This window comes from Protomyctophum parallelum (assembly GCF_964188405.1).
Source record: "Protomyctophum parallelum genome assembly, chromosome: 15".
In the NCBI taxonomy this organism is placed as follows: domain Eukaryota; kingdom Metazoa; phylum Chordata; class Actinopteri; order Myctophiformes; family Myctophidae; genus Protomyctophum; species Protomyctophum parallelum.
Genome location: NC_139710.1, coordinates 7,222,854 through 7,250,254, shown reverse-complemented (window position 1 = coordinate 7,250,254; position 27,401 = coordinate 7,222,854). Strand labels below are relative to the sequence as shown.

Genomic DNA, 27,401 nt, shown 5'->3' with positions numbered 1-27,401 from the left:
TGCCATAATACAAATTATCTTTGAAAAGTCAAAATATTGAACTGTTTTATTTAACTTTGATCAAACTGATATCCATTATCCACAGGTTTCCAAGAACATCGTGATAGAGGCCTACATGATTCGACCTGCACACTTCAAAGGTATAAGCTGCACAGCTTACCAGCGTCGGGAGGTCCTAATGGGCAGCCCAACTCTGGACGGGGCAGAGTCGTCCCCTGAGCAGCAGCTACACTTCCGCTGCACCATAGGAACACATAACACCTCCCTGAACAACTTCCCCTTGAAGGTGAGCAGAGAACACTCATCTCTTACTGTACCTCCTTGTCACCAGCTGACCATAATGTTATGAGTATTATGAAATGGAATTTTTTTACCAGCTGCTATGCAATTGACTTTATTCAGACCGTGGCCATCTTGCCAGCAAGGTGCTAACTAGGTGCAACTTCCCATTGACAGCCCATGAATCCAAACAGAAAACTCCTATCTGATTAAACAACGTAAAACTCACCAACATTGCAGCTGTACGAAAAGCTTGAATTATCCTCTTTCTATCTGCAAAGTGTTTGTTTCATAAAAATCCACTGTAGATATGTTATGAGCTACTTCCTGTCAAGAAATTCCTTGCAGATGATTATTTATTTATATTAAGTATCAGTTTGGAAGCACTCGTTTTTAGTAAAACAACCTCCTGCTACCTCCTGCATTATGTGCAAATTCAAAACAGGCCATACGCATGGGCCGTTGAGTGATATTCAACGTCATATGTCATATTCTTGACAGAAAGTAGCTCATAACATGAGCTGGATGTCAGGATTTTTATGAAACAAACACTTTGCAGATAGAAAGAGGATAATTCAAGCTTTTCGTACAAGCTGCAATGTTGGTGAGTTTGACGTTGTTTAATACAATCACTTTTCTGTTTGGAAGTATGGGCTGTCAATGGGAAGCTGCACCTAGTTAGCACCTTGCTGGCAAGATGGCCACGGTCTGAATAAAGTCATATTGAATCTACCCAATAGCCCAAAACTTTGAAAGGCAGTCATAGAACTCTTACCTATTCAAAGAATGTTTAAAGAAGAAAAACGCAGGCTAAAATCCTTGATTTTGCGGGCTAAAATCATCGATTTTGTGGTGAAATATGTGGGGTTTTATGTGATTTTATGCAGTAAGAATATGCGGAAAGTTGTGAAATCGCATAATCGCATTTGTCTGGAGGGTCTCATTTGTTATTTATAATTGTCTTTATTCAAATAAAGTAGAGAAATAATGATTATTCTATACAAATCAAGACTAATACAACTGTCAGTGCTGAAAAAACTATTTTAAATAGCAAAAATTGAATCGTGTCCTTAAAATCAAAAGTCGAATCGAATTGTAAATTAGGCATATTGTGACAACCATACGTATATAAAATATAATATGTCTTACCCCTACATTTTTGTATAACTTGAAATGTGCTTTACAACGTGGTTGTGTATAATGTTTACAATATTATAGTGATAGCAACATGCTGTACCTGCATTAGAATCCATGAAAGGGAACTAGTGTTCTACCTCATTGAATTATGAGTGGTGATATAATCAATCCCATGGTTCTCTCTTCCTCCAGAACTCTATAGCCCTGGCCTCTGTGACTCTCCCAGCCTCTCTCTTCCCACCTGATGCTCCTGCAGATTGTAAACTCCAGTTTGTAGCATTCCGGACAGGCCGCTTCTTCCCATTGACTGGGAACTCAAGCATGGGTGGGGAACACTCTCGGAGACGTAGCGTCAACACCCCTGTCATCTTTGTAGGCCTGGGTGAGGAACATTTGTCACTCTTGAATCCATGGAAACCTCTCACTCTGGATGCATGAACGCACTACAACCCAATAATTAATTATACCATGGTGATAGCCAATACGGATGGAGACATGTACGTTTAAGGTCATTCTAATCCCTGGATTGTCAGGAGAAAAACAAGTTAAGTGAATGAGAAATGCTCTCTAACAAACTCTGTAGTATGTCTTTGAGAAAGGCATGCTATCATCATTGTGCAACTCCCAGATGTGAATAAACAACTCTACAGTATAGATGTGAGGCAGGGCATTCTTTTAAAAGAGCATCAATGCAGTACCAAGTTTCCCTGTATGAATAAAGGTCAGATACACATGTCTAATTCAATCAGATGCTGAATAATTAGCATGGATTAATAGAATTTAATATGGGTAATTTCCCCTCCTCTCTGTGGCAGATGGATGCAGCATGTGGAATCATTCGGAGCCCATCTGGGTGTCTCTGCGCCACTTGTCTCCTGGCACCGATCCAGTGGCTGCCCAGTGGAGCCTGAGGGCACTGGAGAGGCAGGGCAGCTGGAGTCAAGAGGGCTGTCAGCTGGTCTATACTGACAGCAGCACATCCACTTTGCGCTGCTCCCAACTTAGCAACTACGCAGTGCTCCATGTATGTCATCCATATAGTGTCTGTTCTGTTATCATGTTGCACAGAATCATAATTTGTGTATGTTCTATGAGAACTCGACCAACTCAAACTTTTGTTTGTTGCTTTAATCTTTCTTGTGCATCAGGAGGTGCCAGACTTTCCAAGCGCTCTCCCCGTCTCAGTGAGGGTTCTCCACCCTGTGGTCTATGCCTGTACTGCAGTGCTCCTCTTGTGCCTGTTTACAATTATCATCACACACATACTGCACCACAGGTACTGTGTGTGTGTGTGTGTGTGTGTGTGTGTGTGTGTGTGTGTGTGTGTGTGTGTGTGTGTGTGTGTGTGTGTGTGTGTGTGTGTGTGTGTGTGTGTGTGTGTGTGTGTGTGTGTGTGTGTGTGTGTGTGTGTGTGTGTGTGTGTGTGTGTGTGTGTGTGTGTGTGCGTGTGTGTGTGTGCTGTGCAGATCTATACCACACCATTGTTGTTTTTGTAAATGTTTTTCCCTTAAACCATGCAGCTCCATACGCATATCAAGAAAAAGCTGGCACACATTACTCAACACATGCTTCCACATTGCCATGACAACAGCCATCTATGCAGGAGGCATTAGCTTGACCAGCTACCCAGTAGTGTGCCAGGCAGTAAGAGACCCTCACTTTTTTCCCATCATGTTTCATGCTACTGTTTGTGTGTGGGATTGGATGTCTGATCCCACGTTTGTAATCTGTGCCAGGTGGGCATCGTTCTCCATTATTCCTCCCTGTCCACTCTCCTGTGGATTGGCGTTAGCGGCAGGGTCATCTACAAAGAGGCAGTGTGGAGAATGCCACGACTACCAGAGGGAGAGTCTCCCACTCCGCCTACTCAGCGACCTATGCTCAGGTCAGTGATGTCATCATGGCGAACCACAACTCACCTTCGGTCAAACCGTCAGGAGGTTGTCATTTTGCTGTCGGTAAGGATTATGTTTGACAGATGAGGGAGTTTTTTGTGTGCACGGCCACCCAAAGTGCACCCATCAAAGACGGTCATTGTGTAGAGCAACCAAAGCGCCTCTGTTTGCAGGAAACCTTGGAGGTTAACAACAGTAGAGCAATGCTGTAAGGCACAAAGAAGCTAAACGCAGTGATGCACACCGAGTTCTCAGTGCAGGGGTGGCAAGGAATGTATGAGGCCAACATAACGGAGGTTGAGGGGTCTGTCGTAAATCTGAGCAGGGTATTAGCGGGGGCACACTGTCTCCCTTAACTCCTTTTTCTGTGGTCTCCCTGCCCCCATGTTCCTGGATCTGTGTTCATACACTGTACGGCTGACCTCCTTGGTCTTCCAGCCACCACCCTGTCGCCTACTCAGCCACATGGGGTCAGGCCTTCATTGCAGCTGAACTACCCCCCCAGTGAGTGAGTGTGAAGATCACACTCACTCACTGAGGCCCATCAGTTCAGAAAGAGAAAGAATACAGAGCCTTGTTATGATTAAAAATGGCCACAGGGAGTAGAAACTCAAAGAGGAAACGAACACGGACAGGGACACTTCCAAAACAATAATAGCTGCCAGAAAACTTTCGGCATCCTGCAGTATAAACAAGAAGTGACATTGCGCGCTTTTCATTTGTGACGAGTGAGCCACTCAGAAATTCATTGCTGGGATTTCCGGTTTTGGCCTAAATGTTTTTCTCTATTTCCCTAGGTTCTATTTGATTGCTGGTGGAGTTCCTCTTATTATATGTGGGATCACTGCAGCTGTCAATATCAATAACTATGGAGACAACAGCCCTTAGTGAGTGCTTCTCTTTTTACCCTTGAGCCCTTTGACCTCTGACATTGTGCCATTTTGTTTCGTACCGAACTGAATATTGTTTTGTGATGTGTTGCGTACACAGAGATTCTTTGTTTTGTACTGACCCCTCTGACTTCTTTACTGCCTCTTACAGCTGCTGGCTGGTGTGGCGCCCCAGTCTGGGAGCTTTCTTTGTCCCTGCAGGCCTGGTGGTGTTGGTGACCTGGATCTACTTCCTGTGCACTGTGTTTCGCCTGAAGCACCGAGTGGACAAAGAATGTACAGGACCCTCCCTGTCCGTCCCTGCGCCTGAGAGCCAGCCCGCGCTGGCAGGAAGCACCAGTCTCCTGTCCACAGACTCAGCGGTGGGCACTATAAACCCAGTCATGCCACCAGAGGACCAGTACTCTCTGAGGCTACAGTTCATGGTGCTGGTGGCCACCCAGTTCCTGTTCCTGGCTTTGTGGTGCTGCGGTGCCTTGGCCATGTGGCTAACCGGGCACACTGGTCTGTTGTTCAGTTGTCTCTATGGAGTGGCAGCCACAGTACTGGGGGTGTTCTTGGTCGTGCACCACTGCTTCCGACGTCTGGATGTGCAGGCCTCGTGGCTCGGGTGCTGCCGAGGCTACCGCCGCTCGCAGCCTGTTTCTACCTACGCACACACATGCACCACTGGGAGTGGAGTGCAAACTTCTGAGCAGGGATCACCTCACCAACTGTTCATAAGCTGCCATCCTCCAGGTGACTCCCACAACTCCTCATCAGCCAGATCGTCATCCACACCCAGTGGAGTCAGCAGCGTGGGCCCCGGGCCCTGCAAGCTCACCAACCTACTGCAGGTGGCGCAGGATAATCCCAACAACACCTCCCGTGCCCCTATGAGCACCAACACGAGCAACGGCATTGACAGTGTCAACAAGCCAACAAACAACCACCTGCCTACTATAAACTCTGTCGCCCCAGTGCACCCCCAGAGAAGGAAGGTGAGTAGCAGAACTAAGCAAGGGAGTAGCCAGTATTATCATCGGGGCGAGGGCAGAGGTCATTATCGTCTCAAAGCCCTGAGGGCCGCTGGAGGAGGGGGCAGCTTGGGAGCATTGGGACCTACAGGCGTAGAGCACCTCACCGTTCACAAACAGGCCACAAGTGAGAATGGCAGCATCCACCACAGCCTCTCAGAGAGCCAGGCCAGCCCTCTAACTAATGGTAGGCGAATTGGTGAGACAGCGGCTACAAGCCCATCAGAGGGAAGTGACGGGGGCAGCAGTGGGAGCCGTAAGCCCTTTCCCCTGCCACCCTCCATGGCCAGCAGGGTGGCCATGCACGGTGCCCAGAGACGATGCGCCAGCAGAGACAATTTGAAACTGGCAGCGGCTGTGGAGCGAGACGCTAAGCGGTGCTCATACCCTCTCAACAGTGTCACTGCCACTGTGCCAGGGGCCGCTGCTGCCGCCCCTAATGGCACGCTGAAAAACTCAGTGATAGAGCTGGAGCAGGATACAAGCGGCACAGACCATTCCCAGAGCTCTGTTGGCATGAAAAGTGGCTTGTGGAAGAGTGAGACTACAGTGTGACCCATATTTCCACATGATCATCTGTAAATGCCGACTTGGTTTTGTTTTAATGGTCTCTTACACATATTCATAACTTGAGGTATGAAGGATCATAAAGGCATCCAGTGGCCAAGTCTGGTACTCTTGCCTCTGTAGCATAGTCAGGGTTTGCTGTGAAATGGTAAAACAATAAATAATAATAAGACAGGTCATTTGATTGTCATTTGCAAAAAAAAAAAAAAAAAACTAAGATGCGCATTTATTTTTACATTTCACATAAAATTGTAAAAGCAATGTCTGAAATTGGCATGTGATGTTAATTTTGGATCTGTTATGAAAGCTTTATTGTTGTATTTGTGACTTTTCTATGCATATTGACTATAGCACGAAATGGAATCCAAGATAGTCAATTTCCTCTGTACAGCTACAGTATATGCATTTACTCTGTGGAGATCCTTATGCTCTTTTGTTTTCTTGAAGTAACTGTTTGCATGTGTTTATGTATGCACTTGTATGTTTTTGTATGCATGCGTGAGCGTACACACCTGTGTGACACATGGCAGTAGTGTGTGTGTGTGTGTGTGTGTGTGTGTGTGTGTGTGTGTGTGTGTGTGTGTGTGTGTGTGTGTGTGTGTGTGTGTGTGTGTGTGTTCGCCGCATGCGTGCGTGCGTGTGTGAATACACAGAATTAGATGTGCAGAATGTCTGAGAGAAAGAGAGATTAAAAAGCTAGAAAGAGACTTTTGAATATATATTTTTGTTCATGTACTCACATCAGCACTGATACAGATCTCCCCCCATCCAATAGATTTAACTGAACAAATATGGTGGCAGTAACTGATTTTCTGCCCACACAGAATCCTTGTCCAGGTTTATATGAATTTAGACTGCCCTCTGCTGGATGTCAGAATCAACTTTACATTTGCTGACTAATTAGTAATTATGTCTTGAGAAATTCTTAGTGTTATATTTTTTATAGGTGACGATGAGCAAAAACATGTCCAAAGTGAGTGTACTGGAGATACCAGATGGTATACCCCTTGGGGCTGGGCCGAAAGCTTGCACTGCACATAAGCTCTTAATTTTGATACCTAAATATGAATATATTTTCTACAGAATACAACACACTAAAATGTCTCAAGAGTTACATATATTTATACCTAGAATTGGCATAGGTTCTCTATAGAGCATATACTTATGGCTATTGATATTGTCTGCCTAAAAAGCATTCTATGCTGTTGTCAACAGAACATACTGAATTGTGTGTTTTATGGCCAGTCTGTTGTATGTCCATAGTTGTGTTCTGTTGGCAGTATATAATATTTGGTAAATCCCAGGGAGATTAGTATCCATGTACTAAAACTATGTACAGAAATGAATAGGCAACGAAATCAGCCTGTCGTGGAAAACTACATTTCATGAAAAGACTTCAAGAGAGTGATGTTTGCACTCGAGTGTCTATTTAATCATTATTACATGTTTTAATTGTATTGGTACAGAAATACATCCAGTATGGTTATAATGTAGTATTGTCACCTATTATTCAGCACAACTATTCCGTTATGGCCATGGTAGTTACACTATCCAATTGCGTTAACACCTGTATCAGTAATCACAATTTTGTTCATAACTTCTCGAGTATGCGTAATGAATAATGATATGTGGAAGGTGATCCAAAACTGTTTAATGAAATGTTATGTCTAAAGGCTAATTTATACTTTGTCAACACTTGTTTCAATAGCCTAAGCCTCTGCTTTTGACACTCTAGTTAGGGTCATCTTTGTTGAGAGTTAACTGAAAATGTATAAAATGTTACCTTTGTCTGTCTCAAGCAATAAAGTATGAATTAGCCTTTAGTGTTTGAACATGATCATCTGGTGTTAGATATTTCTGCTACTACACTACAAACTATAAATATTGAACTTTGGAGCTTGCGACAATCACATTCATGACATTGACATTTCTCATTATTAATAACTGAATTTTAAATGTGATCAAGTTTTTTTGTTTTTCAAGAAATTGCTGTTAATATTTATGGTGTTTGTGTTTGGTGTGTCGTTCCGTTAAGCCAGTATGCATTACTCTAACTTAAAAATGATTAGGTTTGTATTGGATATTGGTTATAAAAACAAAAGCTTTAGTTGTGAAAATATGGGGCAGTATAAGCCTACAAACACCAATGAAACTGTAGTGATGTCACATATTTGGTTTTGTTTGTCATAGTTGTCATTTTATTTTCTATGCTCCCATAAGGTCCATTTATGAATGAATTTAACACTGGTTCATAATCTGAACTTCTGTATTCTGAGTACAGCCACCATCATTCCCAATTTCCCATAGCACATCACATTATTAGCTAGTTGACTCCTTGATGGATATTTTTGATGGGTTAAACTTGCATCTTGATATAAAAAGGGAGATTTTGAGAACATGTCTGTATAGCCTATTGGCCTATTTATAATTGTCACATAAAACAGTCTGAAATATTCTGCCATTTTCTTTAGTTCAGTAATATATTTTTCAAGAACCTCAGACTGCCTTACAAATCCAGTTTCAAATAAAGAAATAGAAAAGAATGTGACTGGACATCATCTTATATTTAATGGGCTCAGATCAGTAAATGAATAAGTAATCATTTGACCACATTTGATACGGTGCTGGACAGTGGACACTGTTCTCCATCTGTGATGGATGTGGAACAGTGGAAGGTTAACGGGCCATGATTGTGCAACACCATACAAGCACTACCCAATCGTGGGTGGACGTCAAGTTATTGCCAGAAATGTTAGCCAATCGCATCAGATGTATATAGAGCATGGGGCGGGAACCAATGATGTTGGGGAAGTAAATTGCTCCTCATTTCTACACAGTGGGGTTGGAAAATAGAAAAAATAAACTTTGTAAAAAATGTGTATGATGACATGTCATCATGGCGTTTTGCCGTAATTATATATTGATTCCGCTACACTGGTTAGTTAGTAGTAACTAGGTTTTGTCAGTTGTTGAGAGTGTGTTTGTTTGTTTCAGGGATAGTGTTATGAGAGAGGATGAGGGAGGAGCATCCTGACTCCTGAGCAGTTGTTGTAGTAACAAAACACGGCCGCTTCCTGGTCTGAAACAAGCTAGCCTAGGTAACGTTACTACAACCTCCACGGACGTGTTGAAGCTTGAAGAAAAACGCCAAGAACACCATCCTAGCCAGGCGCCAGCTAGTCGGAGTAGTAATATTTGTCAAAGCTTAATTAGCTTTGACAATGTCTTTGTCCGACCAAAGCCAACAATGGTTCCCGACCAGTGTACAGGTAACGGTGCACCAAGCTAGGAATCTGCGTATCAAGGGGAAGAATGGAACCAACGATGCCTATGCCATATTCCAACTGGCCAAAGACAAGTTTTCTACCTCTGTTGCTGAAAAGTCCGTCGCGCCAGTATGGAAAGAAGAGGCGAATTTCGAACTTCCATTATTCCACCAAAACAATGCTGAGCGATGCACACTTAATATCATTGTGATGCATCGTGCCCATGTGGGGCTTGACAAGTTCCTGGGACAAACTGTAATAAATTTACTGGATCTTCACGACAACAAATCTCGCAAAAAGACAGAGTGAGTAGTACTCTTCTTCTCACACTACCTGATGTAAAACGTTAGTAGTCCCAGCACCAAAATGCAAACTGAACTGAGACATGTTTTCCTTATCTTGTTAGTAAATTCAAGGAAAGGACGAACACTAGTAACTAACAACAAGTAATGTTTGTTTTGTAAATGTGTTTGTAATGTTTTGTTTATGTTGATTGTACAGTAGAATAGAGTAAACTATAGCTATATATATTTCAACTTTCAGTTGGTTAAGAAAGTTCCAAACGGCTTACTGCTATACTTTCCAATTCATTACTTATTGTATTTTGGGGGGGGGGGGGGGGGGGGGCACAACTTATTTTTTTTTAAAGGATCCCAGATTCTTTGAAGACACAAAGAATGTGATCCCTCAGGCTCAAACCTCTCTCCATTTGACCTCCTTGGTTGAGAGTGGGATTTGGCAGAGAAGTAGAGGTGTGAGAAACATAATCCAGCAGTGGTTGTCAAACTAGCTCTATTGTTGTTTTGTCTGAACTTGGCTGTGGCTGCAGGACTTGTACCCAGGGTGGAAAATTAACACCACTCATTACAGCAATCAAAATGGCACCTCTGTGTCAAATGACCAACTGTCATTTCGGCTAGCTAGACTAAATTGTGATTGCTTAGAATTAAAGGAAAAACAAAGTGGTTCAAATCTGAATCTGAATAAGCCTGTGGCCAGTAGATATCGTTTGCATATTTCTTGCCAAATGATACACTCATTCACCTTTTAAAATGTGTTTACTAAAAATTAAAATGTTCTACTTGTTTAATTGCTCAACATATCAAATTGGAATAACGGGAACATCTAGACCGGTCTTTTTGTAGTTTATTTAACCTAGCTCTTGATTCTTGCTGTAGGTTGGATATTGCTTATTGCATGAAGTAGTCTAGTCTAGTAGTACTTTATTATAATTAATGCATATTCCCCTTTGCCTCAGTAAAGTGTCAGTTATCTACAAGCAGTGGCACACCATGCTTTGTTCTCCCTGGTTTTATGGGATTGATTGATTGAAGATTTTATTACAGGTAATAATAATAAACTTTATTTGTATAGCACCTTTCATACATAAATGCAGCTCAGAAGTGCTTCACAGGGCAGGACACAAAAATATAATACAAGAAAACACAAGTAGTTAAAATGATAGAACAATGGCAAAGAACAAAATTGAATATAAGAACATTAAATAAATAAAAACAAATAAAAACACCACATGCAGCAAATCAGTCAGGGCAGGGTAGGAACGTGCATAGTAAAACTCAACTAAAAGCAAGAGTGAAGAGGTGAGTCTTGAGTTGAGATTTAAAAATGTCTACAGAGGGTGCGTGTCTGAGCTCGAATGGAAGTTTATTCCAGGCTGTTGGGCCGTAGAAGCAAAAAGCTGCCTCACCATATATTTTTGTGCACATTCTTTTAGGCACTTCAAGTAGGCCAGCATTGGAGGACCTGGTCAGGACACAACATCTGCTAAGAGGATTAAAAATACCCGGAAGAATGGCTTGTTCATATTGTGTTATTTTCAATTCATCACAACATTAGGTGACATACAAATATAGAGTACTACCTGTATGCAAAAGAAAGGCTTTTGAAGTAAAAACAATGTTCTTTTTCTGCAGTTCGCAGAGATTGTAACTACTATTGCAATTCATTTGACAAGTCACAATACTATAGATGTGTGGAAAGCAGACATGTAATAACTTGAGGCTTCTCAGTGATGGCAGCTACGTACAAAGATTACAACAGATTTACTATTTCCAATAGAGTAATGTCCTTCCACTTTTTTCATGTTATTTCAAATCACTCTATTTTAGAGTTAGTATTCGTAGCTAAGATGCTTTGAGATTTATTTTCAAAGAAACATATGACTAAGAAAAGTAATTATTATTAGAATTTAGTCTCCAAGTTGACTGAAAATCAAGGCTGTTGAAACCACACTAAACATTTGACAAAATACACATATCCACTTATGGAGGTCTACTATAGTATAGTATAGTAGACCTCCATTGCTCATAGCATTACCATTCCATTCCTTCCAAGTACTGGAATTCCACTTAATAAGGCAGTGTGAATCCATCTCGACCCTTGCTAGGTCGGATGGGTTATATAAGTTTGTCAGAAGATCTTTTTCCCACAGAGCTGACATGATGCGTGGAGCGTGTCACCCATTTGTTTCTCTAGTTGCTACAGTGTTTTCAGTAAGCTCACACACCCAAGTTTGTTTCATGAGTCAGGACTCAGAAGGTCATCCACTTAGATGAGGTGGTGTAGTGTCATGGTCATGACACTTCAATGACGTACTGTAGCATGGGTGTGTAGACTCTTATGTAATGTGGGGAGTTTTCTCACTGACAAGAATGAAGCAGTCGTTAATGTGGGGAGTTGAGCTACTTTTAAACCCTTCCCACAATGGCTTCCTATGTTTGACGTCGAGTTGGGCCATTTTTACCTGAGATCAGATTCTAAAAATGTCTTCTACATCCTGACAGTTTTCTGAAAAAGCTATTTTTCTATGTCAGTCCTCAGTCATTTTTCAAAAATAGCAGACCTACAAGCTCGTAGCGTGCCACTGCACGCTATGAGCTTGTAGATCTGCTATTTTTCAATAGCTAAAGCATAACATAATGCTAACACCAAAAGGGGTTCCCAAAATGGGTTAACCAAAAACAAACAAAAATAAATAATCATGATATTGATTTGAAGTAATAACACCCAGCCAGGCCAGCCCTAGTTTGACACCACGCATATCATTAACAGTCAGCCAGGTGAAACAAGTGTTCTCCGTTGTGCATCTGTCCCCCTTTTCTGCGGCGTTACAGACTCTGGGTTGAGACCAGAGTTTTTTTTTTATCTTAATTTTATCCCACAATTTTGCAACCCATTTTTTCACCCAGTGTCAATTATCTAATGTAATCCTGGGCGCTACACTTCCTCTGCCAACCTGGGGGGGCAGTGGACTGACCTCATGCTTCCTTCTATGCATGAGGAGTCCAAGCTGCTTCTTTTCACCTGACAGGGGGGAGTTTCCCCGGCCGTACGTAGCGCGTGGAAGGAACACGTTATTCCAACCCGTTCCTTTCCCCTCCATCAGGCTGGCCAGGGGGAGGTAGTTTAGAGACCAGGATTACTGCATTTTTTGAGGGTACCTACCCTAGGGGACACGGGGAGAACATGCACATGCACAGAGTCCCCAGTGGGAATCGAGCCCAGGACCTTCTAGCTGTGAGGCAACAGCACTACCGACTGTGCCACCGTGCCCCCTTGAGACAATAGAGTTATAATATATCTAGAGAGTGGATGAGGAGCGACAGGCCCGCCCCCTGTATTCACTTCAATGGAAGTCTGTGGGCTTGGTTGAGACTTACCCGTGGCGTTTCAGATTATGGGGTCAGACTTCCATTGGTTTAGGCGGCGTTTCGGAGTATGGGGTCAGACTCGGCCAGCCAATCATGACTAGGTTCTGCAAAAGGACTCATAAGGTCCTCATAGCCAACAGCAGCGATCATAAGCCAGGTTTCACCTGGCAAAGAAATCAGTTTACATCATGTTACCTACTGTGAAATACACACAGTAATACACACACAGTAATACACAAATAAACACAAACACTACACATTCTTGCTGTTACAGCAAGTACATGAGTTGCATTGAGTTCTTCTTGGGTTGTACCCAGGGGGGCAGTCAGACAGATATTTTGTGAAGCCACTAAGGAAATCGGCATTTCCTGAAAATTCATATAATGGCCTGTTGTGGCGCTGTCATTGGGCTCAAAAAACCCCACAGCTCCATAGAGATCCATGTATTTGGGCCCAACTTCACCTAGACTGTATTACCTTAATAAACATGGTCATGAATACTTTCAGCTTCCAGTCACTAGTTTAAAGTCTCATTTCTAATGTCATAATATTCTTTTTGGAAAATTATGGTCCCATTTATTTAAAAAATGACCATAAAGTCGCGTATGTTCTGAGGGGCGTGGCTACCGTTACAGTCTATGAACAGGATCCCCCACCCACTCGAGTCAAAATAAAAACCAACGAAGAAGAAGGGGGGAAGTCCCGCCTCGTTGTCTGGGCCAGCCAATGGCTCAGCTGGGCCCAAACAGATCTAGAAAGATGGCGATTTACAATTCAAGGACTGACAGGCTTCATTTTACATCCATATCAGACCCGGAGAACGCTTTGTCCATATTTTTTTTTACAGTCTATGGTTGTACCATAGGGCATAGGCTATTCATTGTAAAGTAAGTTGTTATACTGATATCCCTCAGGATAAAGTTTAATGAGCTAGTGATAGTTTTATCATAACCTCAGGCAGTGAGTTCTCTGTGTTGCTCATCCAAGGGTAGCCTTTCTTCAGACCTAGAACTACCACACTCGTGTTTATTGTACTCTGGTATCTGTAATCTTATCTAGTGTTTACTCAGTAAGGTTGTTCAGGTTTTTATGACATTCCTTAGGTTCATTCCTTGCACTTACCATTCCTTAGTCATTCTCCTTCACTCACCTTGCTGTTGGCATAGCCTACTCCTTCCGACTACTCTAGGCCGCACATACAGGAAGGGTATTGGATGTTGCCTTTCCCCCCTGGAAGCAGGTGGTGTTGAATTACTACCATTTTTCACTGTTGTTCTGATACAGGGTCTGACACTAAAGACTAGGCTTTCCTGCTACAAGGGAGGCCCTTTGTCCTACTAACACAATGCAGCTGGGAATATTCACAATGAAATTAGGTTATACCACCACACATATTTCAGTTTGTCATAGAATAGTTGTCATGTAGTGTGATTCATGAAGTGCTCGCTCATGAGTTATTTCAATTTAAAGAATAATTCCTGCCCCCACCCCCATACTATATTTAGGCAGGTGTTCTTTTTTGTAATAAAGGGTAGTTTTTTGTTTAGTTTGAGTTTTTAGAGAACCAGCTGTATCTAATGGATGACAGGTTAAGGACCCCTTAGTTGAGAGAAACAAAGTAGGGACTCCACTTACTAATGTATAATGTATTCAATTGTGTTGCATAAAACGATCTTATTGTTTCCACCAGGCGGAAGGCATGGGGAGAGAGTATGTTTTGCACCCTGTCTGCGTGTCTGTCTGTAAACAGCTAATCTCTGGCACTGTTGGCTTGGTCGCAGCCAAACTGCACACATTCTCACTGGATGCCCCAGATGAACCTCTGCCCCTATTTCTTTTTACATGGGCCTGTCTTTTTACATGGGCCGATTTTTGCAAAACACATTTTTTGACAGTACATCTACAGATTCTGTCCAAACATCATGCAAATCGGCAAACAGCCATTAAACAAAATGGTTCTTTCCAATTCTTCATACTACATCCTGAATCCTGATTGGCTAAGATTGGCTTCCAAAGTCTGGAGTAGTGCTCCTTTTTGAACAAAATGCTTCAAATCATGAACACATCGTGATTTGTGTCATTTACGTGATGCAAGTTTGGAATGCATGCCCCCCCCCCCCCCCCCGTTATGAAATGATTATGCCTGTTGTACCTGTTGTCAACTGGTGTACATTAGCTGTACCCGTACAAAGTGTGGTACCTGTCCTGTCAACAGTAGGTCTACACCACACCACAATAATAATAATGTGCGGCGGTGCGTTGGCCTCCAAACGCACAACGTCTCCCCGTGTCTCCCCGGTGCTGCTCTTCCGCTCAACATCTGTGCGTGCTTGTTCGCTGGTTTACAGATGGGCTAGTCGCGTCTCCTCCATCTCGCTCTTCCAGGTGTCAACGTGCATGCGGCATCTGTCCTGGTGTCCCCAGACACGTCACTTGTTGCATCTCTCCTGCCTTTGGGGCCACACACACATTTGCGTGCGGCAACGTCGCATGACTTTCAGGTGTCAATGTGTGTCATGGCCCCCCTCCTCCCTTCACCACCTGAATCGGCAGGTTGAACGTGACTCCCTTTGAAAATGAATGCAACCGAAAGTTCCCCTCCACTCGTGCCTCCCCCGTCTCTCATTCCTGCGCATCATCAGTGTGTGTGGCTTCAAGTGCCCATCACTTCACTTGCACATCCGGCAACTCTGCTTCATGAGAAAATGTAAATTAGTTGTAAATGATAGAGAACCAGTGGGTTGAGAATCAGTTATATAAGTCCTATTCTATATGAGCACAATATCTTTCATCTCACAACCATGTTGACCGTATATCATGGGTTACACATTCCTTTCTCGTGAATTGACAAATTATCCAAATGCTGAATATTACTTACTATATTTATATGCTATTGCTATAGAGTAGTTTCAGACTAATTTACCTCTATAGCAATGCCTCACTCACTTACACTAGAAAAACGGGATGAACTAAGATTGTTTTAACTCAATTTTGTGGTTAATATTTTTTATTTAGACTTGACATGACAGAAGAAGCAAGGGATTCATCTTGTAAAGTTACTGGATGATTTTGACAGACAGACTTTACGTAATCAACTACCTAGGCATGTAACGATATATTGATGATTCGATATTAATCCCTACGATATGAATCGATTTAATAAAAAAAAACCCTGAGCCCCTGCCGCCCCCCTATGTAAACAATCACACCTGTGTGAACCGATTGGTGCAACTCCCCTCCCCCCTCCTCTCTCTCTCTCTCTCTCTCTCTCTCTCTCTCTCTCGGCAACAGTGGTAGCACTATCTCTCTCTCTCTGTTTCTGGCAAACAGCACCCCTACTGGTACTAATAGTCATTCTGGTGCTCATACATAGGCGGACACATAGGTGAACACATAGGTGAACACGGACATTGCTGTTCCTTAGAGTGGTTGCACCACTCAAAAACGGTGTCGTCATGCATTGATACAATATTAAGGAAGAAAATATGTAATATTGACTTCAGTGTGGTTTGTGACTTCATTGTCCATATTACAGAACGGAGCCTCTCATGTTAATCATTATGCTTCAAGGGGAAGTGCTTTTACCACTTTCCTTTGCTGATAGAACCAGTTCAGCAGGATCCACCTACTACTACCGCTGCAAACACAGCAGAGGCTAACTGCTCGTCCACCACTGTTAACTCCTTTTTCCTTTCACAATACATGATTTTGCATCCAAAACATTCTCTAGATAAGATAGCAAAATTTGAAAAGGGACAGACAAGTTCATGTTTTGTGGTTGTGAAGGCCTAGAACATAATCTGTCTGCTGTCTCAGTTAACCTAAGCCAGTAGTTGCTGTTTGACTTGGCAAGCTTTACTTTGGGTGGGAGATGAAGAATGTTTGAATTAGGCTCAGCCCGGCTTTCATTACATCTCTTAAACGGCCTCCCTGCATGTCTACAAGGGTTCTTGGAATGTTGGTTTACTCCCATGCATGTTTCCTGGCTGTTTTCCCCTGCAGATTCCGTCTGGATTTTTGTCTCATGATGACACTAAAATGAATGCTGTCAGCAATGAACTCCACATGAACCACACACAACAGTGTCTGATCAGTGCCAGGCAAAGAACACTGCATCCTAGTGTGTCTTCATCCACTGTCAAAATATACCCAACCCAGAGCACCTACCAGATTATTACCACTCTTACAAATTGTTCCAATCTGTCGTTGTGCCCTCTGTTCGAGTACAGTGTGGTCCTCCTATGATGTCATCAAAGAGGAATCCACACAAAGACCTTTACTTTCTGCCTATCAGGTAGAAGGCTGCTGAATCATGTTTGGGGAACAAAAGAGTTCACAAAACGGAAGGCTTGCTAAATGGGACACACCCACAGTACCACAACAACTAATAATAGCAAGGCTTTAATCACAAGCTGTGGGTGTATGTGTCCGTGCGCACATGCGCTAATTGCTTGTTTTGTTGTACTTATGACAAGGGCTCTGAAGTACAGTATGCTCCTACTTTTCTCCTGCACAGTGCTGATTGTGCTTGACAGGGAGGATAAGAGGGTGGAGCATTTAACAAAGCTCTAATTGTGACCCCTTTTTTTAGGTTGATTCTCCCAGTGGGCACTAGAAAGGCCTGCACACAAAAATCCCATGAGGGTGTAACATGCAGAGTTAAAGCACTCAGAATTTTGCTGCATGTTTTTCACACACGCGCACACGCACGCATGCACACGCACAAACACAAAGAGGCAAAAGGTTTGATATTATTGTCTATTTAGTATTTATGGGTACTGTACATAGTAAACTGCAATTATAGTAAGTTATGATAGGATATGGAATTCCCAATAACCTATTGTGTTTTCACTCAAATTAAAAATGTTTTTGATTGAATATTTTTTTAGACAGAAATGTAAACGGCACACGGTCAAGTCAGTCATTTGAGCTAAAAGGATGACACAAAGTTATGGGAACTTGTTGTGGTATTCAATTCATCAACATGGCATTCAAAAAAATCTACAAATATAAAACACATTATCGATATGTATGTAATGTATGCATGCTGTTTGATTTATTTATGAATAAGCAAACAATCAGTGTTGTTCAAGTTACTTTTAAAAAGTAAAGAATTATAGTTTATCTAAAAAAGTAATTTGTTACTTTACTAGTTATTAAATTATGAAAGTAACTACTTTCAAGTTACTTTACTTTACTTTAAAAAAGAATAATATAAACGATTTAAAAAGGTTTTTTGTTCTGTCGCACAGTAAGAGAAAAGACAACTCCCTCCTAACATTATGAAATCTAGTGGAACAATAAAACATGTTGACACAGAAATTGACAGGCATCTTTATTGTAGCCTCAACTTGCCTTCAAAACAAATGGTGCTGTGCAATATGAAGAAAATACATAATAATCAAATAAAAAATGAGTACACTATTCTTACACCGTAAAGTTATTAGTTAACAATACTATTTTGGCAGTATTCAAGTAAATCAACTACACTCCTTTGCCAGACTGACATTACAGAAAAATAATGTCAAAAACATCTTCAACATTGGCAAGCAAACAAAGCTCAGCCTCACAAAGAGAAACTATCAGTAAAATTATTTACCTCACATCTGGCCATTTTGAACAAAAAAAAAAGATGGGTAAACTTAAAGTCCTTTCAGCCTCAATAAGCACATTGAGATGCTTTTCAGTAAGGCTGCTGTTATTTGTTATTTGCAGTCCATATATCTGCAGTGGTCGAGAGATATTCCAATTTATCAAATGTATTTTTGAGCTCATCTTCCATTTTTGAGTATTCACTGTTCAGGTATTTTGAAAAAGTATTTCTGCACATTGGCCCTGCTTTCACTGGTATGTTGCTGACCAGTGCTCTGAAAGAAACAGACTCCACGGTTGAGAGGGGAAGCATTTCCTTAACAACAAACCTGGCAATCATTTTGTCAAGTTGACTCTTGGTGACATGCTGCTGCTGTGGCGATTTAAAATCAATCTTTGTCTGTTTTGGTGGTGTTTGTCCATCATATTTAGGGTCTTTGGCCACAAGTTTCGTAGCCTCATTAAGATGTTTTATGAGGTTTGCCGCATTTGCCATTGTAGCGTGTGGTACTGGTATTATAATTTTCGATCAACCGGCGTTTTCTGTGTAGTGTCTAGTGTGTATGCGTTACAAGGGTTTATGTGTCTGTGACTGACTGTGTTTACCCCATCCAGTAAGCCCGCCCTACTCTGTCAGACTGTCTCTGATTGGCTTAACCCGAAATCTGGCCCTACGTTAGCCAACCAATGACCTCTTCTGCGACGTGTGTTGCGTTCATGTTAGGGTGTGAAGCCATGTGGGCTCAGAGGCTAGTATGAGAGGCAGACCACAAACGAAACTGTCAACACAGAGAGCGCTCTCTCAGCAGCAGTCAGCACAGAGACGCCTGTATGACAGATAGACTCACGGAGCTGCATGGCGAGACTTTTCACTTGGATCACAGAAGTTGACATAATAACATAATAACGCGGTTAACACACGCACAGTAACTATAACGCCGTTATGGAATGGGGAAATGTAAAGCGTTATTTTACAAGTTATTGCAAATAGTAGTTTCGTTATGTAACGTAACGTGATGTAAGGGCGTTAGTTACAACACTGCAAACAATACAAAGACTCATTAGTACTGATTTTGATATTTTATAATCTTATGATGTTCTCTCTCTTTGCCTTTGTCATTTTATAGCTGGTACAAGCTGCTGGACAAGACGGGCAAGGAGGACAAGGCGCGAGGCGAGGTCCTACTAGACATCCAGTTTATGAGGAACAACATGTCGGCTAGCATGTTTGACCTTTCCATGCAGGACAAGCCTCGCTCTCGCATCTCCAAGCTGAAGGACAAAGTCAGAGGGAAGAAAAAGGATGGCTTCTCAGACTCTGCCTCTGCCATCGTTCCCTCTGTCAGCCAAGTCCTCACAGACAGCGAGGGAGAACCTGACGTCCAGTCACTCAATCAGTCTCCAGAAGTCAAGAAGAAATCTAAACTGAAAACCCTCTTTGTTTCCAAATCAAACCTACACCGCAACATCTCACAGTCCATGTCGACTCTGGGTACTCTCCCTGAGAAGAACTCGTCTCTGAGTGGAAGCCGTTCCTCAGGCCTCAACGTGGACTCTCCAGAAGGTAACTATCCCGTGGTTGACACATTTGTTTCTCCCCGCTCTGCTTGAACTATGCAAGGTTATGCAATGGTGTTTGATGTGTAAACAATAACATCATATTTCACTGTCTTCTCTATCCCACAGTTAAAAAGAAATTCAAATTCCTAGGCCACAAGCGCGGAGGCAGCACAGACAGCAAAGCGTCTCAAGGCCCGTTCTCTTTCCTGGGTCGGTCCAAACACGGCTCCAATGACAACAACCTGTGCATCAATGGCAACCATGTGTATGCAGAGGAAGCGGAGCCCCAGAGCGGGTCCACCCTTAGCCTGAACAGCTCGGGCCAGGGCTCTGTGGAGGACGTACGCACTCGCAGGCACGGCTCAGACGTCTCTGCAGACTCACTCAAGGCCCTCTCTATCCCCGCCTACCAGCCAGACGAGGCTGCAGGCAGAGCTGCACTAGAGCAACGGCGCCATCAGGAGGAGGAGGAGGAGAACGCGAGAAGGAGGCAGGCAGAAGAGAGACGCAGGGCAGAGGCCAAGAGGCTGGAGGAGGAGGAGAGATCCAGGGCAGAGGCCATGATGAGTCTGCAGGAGGAAGAGGAGCACAAATACCAGGAAGAGCAGGAGAGACGTAGATGCTTCATGGAGGATGAGGTGAGGAGGAAGAAGTTGAAGGAAGAAGAGGAAGAGAGGAGGAGAAAACAACAGCAAGAAGAAGAAGAATGCAAGAGGTTGGAGGCAGCAGAGAGTCAGAGGCTTGAAGAGGAGTGGAGGAGGCAGCAGGAGGAGGCGCACAGAGCAGAGGAGAAGAAGCGTCAGGAAGAGGCCTCTATGAGCGAGAGGCTCTCGTCTTTGTTTGGTATGATCAGAAAGAAGGAAGAGGTGCAGCAACCGAGCGTCACTCAAGAGGAGGCACCTAAACCTGCTCCCCGAATTCTTACTCGAGATTTGGACATCCAGACCTCACACCACTCCACTAACCCCTTTGAGGAGATCCCCCTCACCCCAGACCCTCTGAACCCCTTTGATGGACCATCATCGGATCAGCCAAAACCTGTCCGCAACCCACAAACCCCTTCTGCTATGGTTTACCTCAACCGTGCAACGAAAGTGTCTGCGGTCAAGCCCAGGTACGGTTCTCTATTCCTTCTTGACTTTTTTGAACTAAGCTAATTATAAAAGCATCCCCTTAAAGGTATATTCAGTGATTTTACTCAAAAAACCTTAGGTTTCGTTTTTGGCTGTGGGACCCAAGCCTTTCGTCCAATCAGGATAGAGAGTCAAAAACGAAACCTAAGGTTTTTTGACCCCCAGGGGTTAACTGGGGACAGGGAGGAACTCCTTATATGGCCAGCACACTCTATAGTAGGGAGGATTATCACAACAAAACAAAAAAATAAGTGATATTTGAATTAAGTTAAATCACTGAATATACCTTTAATACACAGCTCCATAATTGCTTTTTTACCATTTGGGTACTGTCCAAATGTTGACTGTGGGGGTGCCGTTTTCTACTTAACCCATTCTGACCGGGCACCCATTTTGGTGTCAGCATCATGTTACGCTTTAGCTATTGAAAAATAGCAGATCTACAAGCTCATATCGCGCCACCGAGTGGCGCGATACGAGCTTGTAGGTCTGCTATTTTTTTTTTAAATCGAAGAACGACTGACATTTTTAGAATCTGATCTCAGGTCAGAATGGGTTCATCAGACCAGTGTGTGTCTGGCGGAAACCTCGTATGAATCTGATCTCAGGTCAGAATGGGTTAAAGTGCTACAAAACCACTTAAAATCCTTTATAGTTGACCGGAGATCCTCCAGGGGTCCCGCTCCTTTTTCCCTTCACACCAAATATCTTTGCTGAAAATGGCCGATCTACAAACTCGCGCTCATGCTATAATGCGTTGTGAGCTTGTAGATAAGCTATTTATTTTTTTGCCAAATATGTTCACCCCAGTATAGAGATGCTAGGGTATGTGTAATTGATTTTATTTAACAAAGTGTGTTTGCACAGTGCATACATACAATGCATTTTACTTTAAAGACAGCCAAGACAGAGATTGTGAACTTGTGAACTATTTTTGAGAATTTCATTTTTATGTTTTGAAAATATTTTTAAATCTTCACCTATAATGCCATGACCAAAATAGGAACGCCAGGGTTAATGTGCTTCAGTTATCCAGATACAGTATATGAAGATGGAGTATTAAAACCCTTTTAAAATCTTGTGACACCACACTGACAATCACTACTGATTTACATTTATGTTCCATAACTAGTGAACAACATATTCAAATATACTATACACTGCAGCCTAATGGCTCTTTTCAACTACTAAACAAGAACTAAGCTAACCTAACCGTACCTTGCTCATGTAACATATTTCACATAATTTTGGCCTTGCTCATGAGGTTATATTTACCCTGGGTTAAGGGAACTCAGAACTGAAAATGAATTCATAATAGTTTTTTTAAACTACAAAAATAGTCAATCTACAAGCTCACAATACGTCACGATAGTATATACTATGCATGATATACTGTATATAGTTTTTGTTTTCATTGAAGTAACTCCTCCAGGTGTGGCTCTGGTTAGAATGTAAACAAGAATAAACATTACAGTACTTCACTGGTTCTACAGGTTATGAAAGGTTCTGGGTTAACCCTTCATAGTCATAAAGAGCCATAACCTAATTTACCTCTAATGACCCTGCATGTAGTCATTTCCTTATAGGAGACCCTGCATGTAGTAATGTCCTTTATGATAGAATGTTGTTAAGGCCTACTAATACTACTATATCTTCTGTCCAATAGAAAATTAAAACAGAAGACATGATTCCACAGTGTCCTGAAGTTTCAGTGCATCTATTTGTCTTCTCCCTTGTAATGTCGGAGTTTCTGTGATCAGTGATCAGCCTACCTCAGTTACTATTATTGTTGCACTTATTAACGTTCATAATGCCGGATTTCTGCTTGTTGAATCAAATCTCTTGAGGTGAAACTAGCACATAGGCTAGTTTCACATACATTCAGTAACTTTCTGTCCTCTTTGTTCACCTTGACTTAACTCTGTGACGATCTTGGATTACTACTAGAATCTTAAATTCCCTCAAATGGTTGTCGGACCTGATTGGCCTGTTGATTGGTTTCTGTTGTGGGCTGGCGTGTGGGAGTGTCTCACTCTGTCATCTGTTTGCATGGACGGTATGGTGTGGAACAGGTTGCAGAATGACATGATCAAGCTACAAACCAGCATGTGACTGTTTGGACAGCTTGGTATTTTTGGGGTATTTGTTTTGGTCCATTTTTATATTTGGCTTATAATGGTGAGTGACTCACGTCTTACATTTTCAAATTGATTTAGCTACTTTCATGGAGGTTACTATAGTCCTTATTTTGACAGATTTGTGCAGTTTGCTTCATAATGTTTTGCTTAGACCAAGGCTGGTGTTGAATATCTGGGTTACAGTAAAACCAGGAAACAGTTGGTTTGCATTGTTCTGTTCATAGTATTAGTTTCTTAATACTATGCTCTGTGTTAGCTTAGCTATTCCATAAATACATTTCAGTGTTCATGTTTAACTAATAGGAAATCCACCCTAAAGCAGACATCACAGTAGTACTTCCTTTGATCTTAGAGTTTCTGGATTGATTATTATAAATGGCCTCAACCACAAATGAGAGACATTTGTTGTTTTGAAGATGAGATAGACAAATGATGCTGTTCCAGATTTACATAGATTGTATGAGCATACGTTTTTACTTTTTTGCTGTTAAATTGGCACTAAGGTTTTTGCAGTGTAGCCTCATTATATGGCAATTAATATTCCATATCAGGATTTTAATATCAGAAAGGGAAAAAATTGTCTTAATGGTACTTTCACACTAGCATCTAGCGGTGATAAAGTGGCCAGCTAGAGCACAACGCAGTGTCTGTCACCCTTTGAAGTGTTGCTCAAGCCACACTATCGGCTATAACTTTTAAAATAGTTCGAATAGCCGATATACAAGCTCACAATGTCTCGATGTAGATTTGGCTAGTTTAACTATTTTAAAAGGTTTTTTTAAATAGTAAAAAATCTGTAGTTCTTAAACCTTTTCATTTCAAGGACTCCCAAATTAAGTTAATTAATTGGCTGTGGAGCCCATTCTGAAAATAATTTGTGCCAGGTGTCTTTTTTTTTTAAATGCTTCAAAAATGCTTTTCCAAAAACAAATTCAAGAAGCTCACAACGCATAGTGGTTTCTCTTCAATTTACAGAATAGAGCAGGAATTGTGAAGAGAGACAAGGAAGTGGAAAAAGGGTGAAACAAACAAATATGATTGCTTCACTGCATCATTGGAGTAGCCTGGCGGGGCCAGACTCATGGCGAGGATTCACTGACACTTCCTCCCCGCATATGAGGAAGCGTCAGTGAATCCTCGCTATGACTCTGGCCCCGCCAGGCTATCATTGGAGTCCTGCAAAAATGGGAATTTCATGTCATGCTAGTGTTAGCCGCCACTTTGTACTGTAGTCACTGGCTTCCATTGAAGGACTTGGTTGCAGCTAGTGTAAACACAACATAAAGCTCATCCACAGTCTCCAGTTTGTTTTCTCAATGATGTTACAGACAACTGCTGAAGTACTCTGATTTATAGCTCTGAGAAAATGTTTTAAATTTTATTTAAAAGTGTGTTCAGTTTTAGGGTGGATTTTTGCTTATTTGGATTTTGAATGAAATACTGTTGTTTACTGATATACCTGAGAGATGATGGATTGTAGGGTGGTGGTGGACAGGTTCGCAGATTTAGCGACCATTTGATGGTCACACTGACCTTCAGGCTTTTGTTTTCACTCCTTGGCAGATTGGCTGAATCTCTGAAGCCCGAACCCTCTGACTCTCAATCTCATAGTCGGCAGTGTCCTTCCCCAACCACCTCCGAGTCTGAATCCACCCTCTCTAGTGTCTCATCCGTGTCCCCTGTTCTGTTCCACAACCTCCATTCATCCCTGGCTCCCCCTAAACCAAGAAAAAGCTCATCTGAATCCACACATAGCAGCATTGAGAATCTATCATCTGTAGGATCCTCCCTCACAATGTCTGAGACGAAGCGAAAGGCCCCACATCCACCCGCACACGGTGTCCACTCTGGAATAGCCCCACAGATGGTGCCACTGCCACCTTCAAGGAGTACCTCAAGGGCTCACCAGATTGAGAACCCTGGTTATTATGAGCCAGATGGATCACAAAATGGAAAAATGCCATCGCTTCCACTTCCTGACTACGAAAGCTTGTTCCCGCAGAAGAGGCATGGAGTACATGGCTTTACTAGATGGGATCACATCATCGCAGAGGTGAATCAGAAATGTAGGGATAGTGAGGAGATTGAGGAGAGTGTTGATGGCCCATGTAGCCATGAGCATGTGCCCAGTCCTAAACCCCCTGTCATGCAGGAGAGGTCTGCAGTCAGCCATCAGAACATTCAGCTTCAGGAGGCTAAACCCCCAGCCATGCAGGAGAGGTCTGCAGTCAGCCATCAGCACATAAAGATTCAGGAGGCTAAACCCCCGACCATGCAGGAGAGGTCTTCAGTCAGCCATCAGCACATAAAGATTCAGGAGGCTAAACCCCCAGCCATGCATGAGAGGTCTTCAGTCAGCCATCAGCACATAAAGATTCAGGAGGCTAAACCCCCAGCCATGCAGGAGAGGTCTGCAGTCAGCCATCAGCACATAAAGATTCAGGAGGCTAAACCCCCGACCATGCAGGAGAGGTCTGCAGTCAGCCATCAGCACATAAAGATTCAGGAGGCTAAACCCCCGACCATGCAGGAGAGGTCTTCAGTCAGCCATCAGCACATAAAAATTCAGGAGCCCAAACCCCCAGCCATGCAGGAGAGGTCTGCAGTCAGCCATCAGCACATAAAGATTCAAGAGGCTAAACCCCCGACCATGCAGGAGAGGTCTTCAGTCAGCCATCAGCACATAAAAATTCAGGAGCCCAAACCCCCAGCCATGCAGGAGAGGTCTGCAGTCAGCCATCAGCACATAAAGATTCAGGAGGCTAAACCCCCAGCCATGCAGGAGAGGTCTGCAGTCAGCCATCAGCACATAAAGATTCAGGAGGCTAAACCCCCGACCATGCAGGAGAGGTCTGCAGTCAGCCATCAGCACATAAAGATTCAGGAGGCCAAACCCCCAGCCATGCAGGAGAGGTCTGCAGTCAGCCATCAGCACATGCAGCTTCAGGAGGCCAAACCTATATCGACTAAAAAGTTAGCGGCCCCTGCTCCTCCAAAACCAGTAGCCACAACAACACCAAGACAGGTAGTAGACTCTAGCCAGAAACAAAACCGGGGCATTGTACTATCTGTAGAGAGGCCTGATATGTCTGCACTCCCAGGGTCTCCCAGGGACACTTCAAGCAGAGATGCTCGTTCAGTCATGACCAAAGATGGGGTAAAGAAGGCACCAGCTAAATTGACTGATAACAAATACGTTCTGCCCAGAGAGGTACCAAGACCAGCTACCCAAACAAGCGGGGATAAACAAGTGCCAGCAGAAGACCAAAATGTAGTGCCAATAATCGGTACCAGAGAAACGCCTACAGCCAAACCCAGGCAAAAAGTTGTTGGCAAAGAACCAGTGACGCAGCCAGATCGTCATGTGACACCAGTGGCATCTTCCAACACTTCCAACACCCACATGTTATCCCACCCAGCTGTGAATGACACAGACGAGAAAATCAGTGACACATTTTCTCAGTCTGACCCATTCCCCAGCACTGACCTTCTTCCCAAAGACCCATGGGAACAGCTAGATCAAAACCCCAGTGTAGATGATATTTTCATTCGTGACGGAGACAAACGGCAGAAGCTCGAACACCAGGGACTGACATCTGAAGATCTTGATCAAATTTTTACAACTGATAGTCCTGCAGATCCTTTTTCTATATTTCATGGGAGTGACTCGGAAAAACACTCTGCCCAGGTGGAAAAGGATGTAGACCCAAATCAACACAGCTCCACTTTCCAAAGGCAGCATTCACTGACTAAAAAGAAAATACATCAGTTCCAGTCTCACTTGGTTAAAGACACAGGGATTCAACACAACCACACTCCTAAAGAGGAAATGGCTAATCAAAGCCTCACAACTAAAGACGCCCCGACTTCCAGTCAATCTTTTACACGGCAACATCAAGGCAATGTTAGAATGCAGAATGAATTCTATGGTGGAGAAAGGGTGGAAACGCATTGTATAGAGGATCCATTTGGACCAGGTCCTCTCACTGTGAACTCCTCTTCAACCATGCCCTCTCTGACTACCCCAGAGCCCTACCAGCTGGATGGGGAAGAGCCTACATCCCAGGCTGGAGGTTTACCTGGGGGAAAGACACTTTTGCGGGCCTGGGTCTCACCCTCTGAGTTTCAGCCTCACAGTGCACAAAATGGCAATGGAGGTGGGCTGGGCTCAACTCCACGCAGGTGAGATTGCACAGGCCAATAATGAAAAATGCAACTGACTTATCTAAATGGTGAATGGCTTTTGTATTGTTTATT

General features: G+C 43.0%; 2 protein-coding genes across 3 annotated transcripts in view; both read left to right on the top strand.

The window, feature by feature from the left end:
* The window catches only part of adgra2 (adhesion G protein-coupled receptor A2), a 51,769-nt gene extending 43,457 nt beyond the window's left edge, over positions 1 to 8,312 (top strand). The window contains exons 12-19 of the mRNA XM_083784315.1: positions 86 to 286; positions 1,609 to 1,798; positions 2,232 to 2,440; positions 2,565 to 2,692; positions 2,937 to 3,060; positions 3,153 to 3,301; positions 4,109 to 4,198; positions 4,353 to 8,312. Coding sequence (XP_083640441.1) covers positions 86 to 286; positions 1,609 to 1,798; positions 2,232 to 2,440; positions 2,565 to 2,692; positions 2,937 to 3,060; positions 3,153 to 3,301; positions 4,109 to 4,198; positions 4,353 to 5,772 — 2,511 coding nt within the window. The 3' untranslated portion in view covers positions 5,773 to 8,312. The remainder of the gene's footprint in view (positions 1 to 85; positions 287 to 1,608; positions 1,799 to 2,231; positions 2,441 to 2,564; positions 2,693 to 2,936; positions 3,061 to 3,152; positions 3,302 to 4,108; positions 4,199 to 4,352) is intronic.
* Positions 8,313 to 8,843: 531 nt separating this feature from the next.
* The window catches only part of rab11fip1a (RAB11 family interacting protein 1 (class I) a), a 124,101-nt gene continuing 105,543 nt past the window's right edge, over positions 8,844 to 27,401 (top strand). For both annotated transcript variants that reach the window (XR_014570354.1, XM_083783942.1), the window contains exons 1-3: positions 8,844 to 9,355; positions 19,441 to 19,877; positions 20,000 to 20,987. Coding sequence is in view for 1 of the 2 variants with exons in the window: in XM_083783942.1 (XP_083640068.1) it covers positions 9,006 to 9,355; positions 19,441 to 19,877; positions 20,000 to 20,987 (1,775 nt within the window). In the remaining variant the exon portion in view is untranslated. The remainder of the gene's footprint in view (positions 9,356 to 19,440; positions 19,878 to 19,999; positions 20,988 to 27,401) is intronic.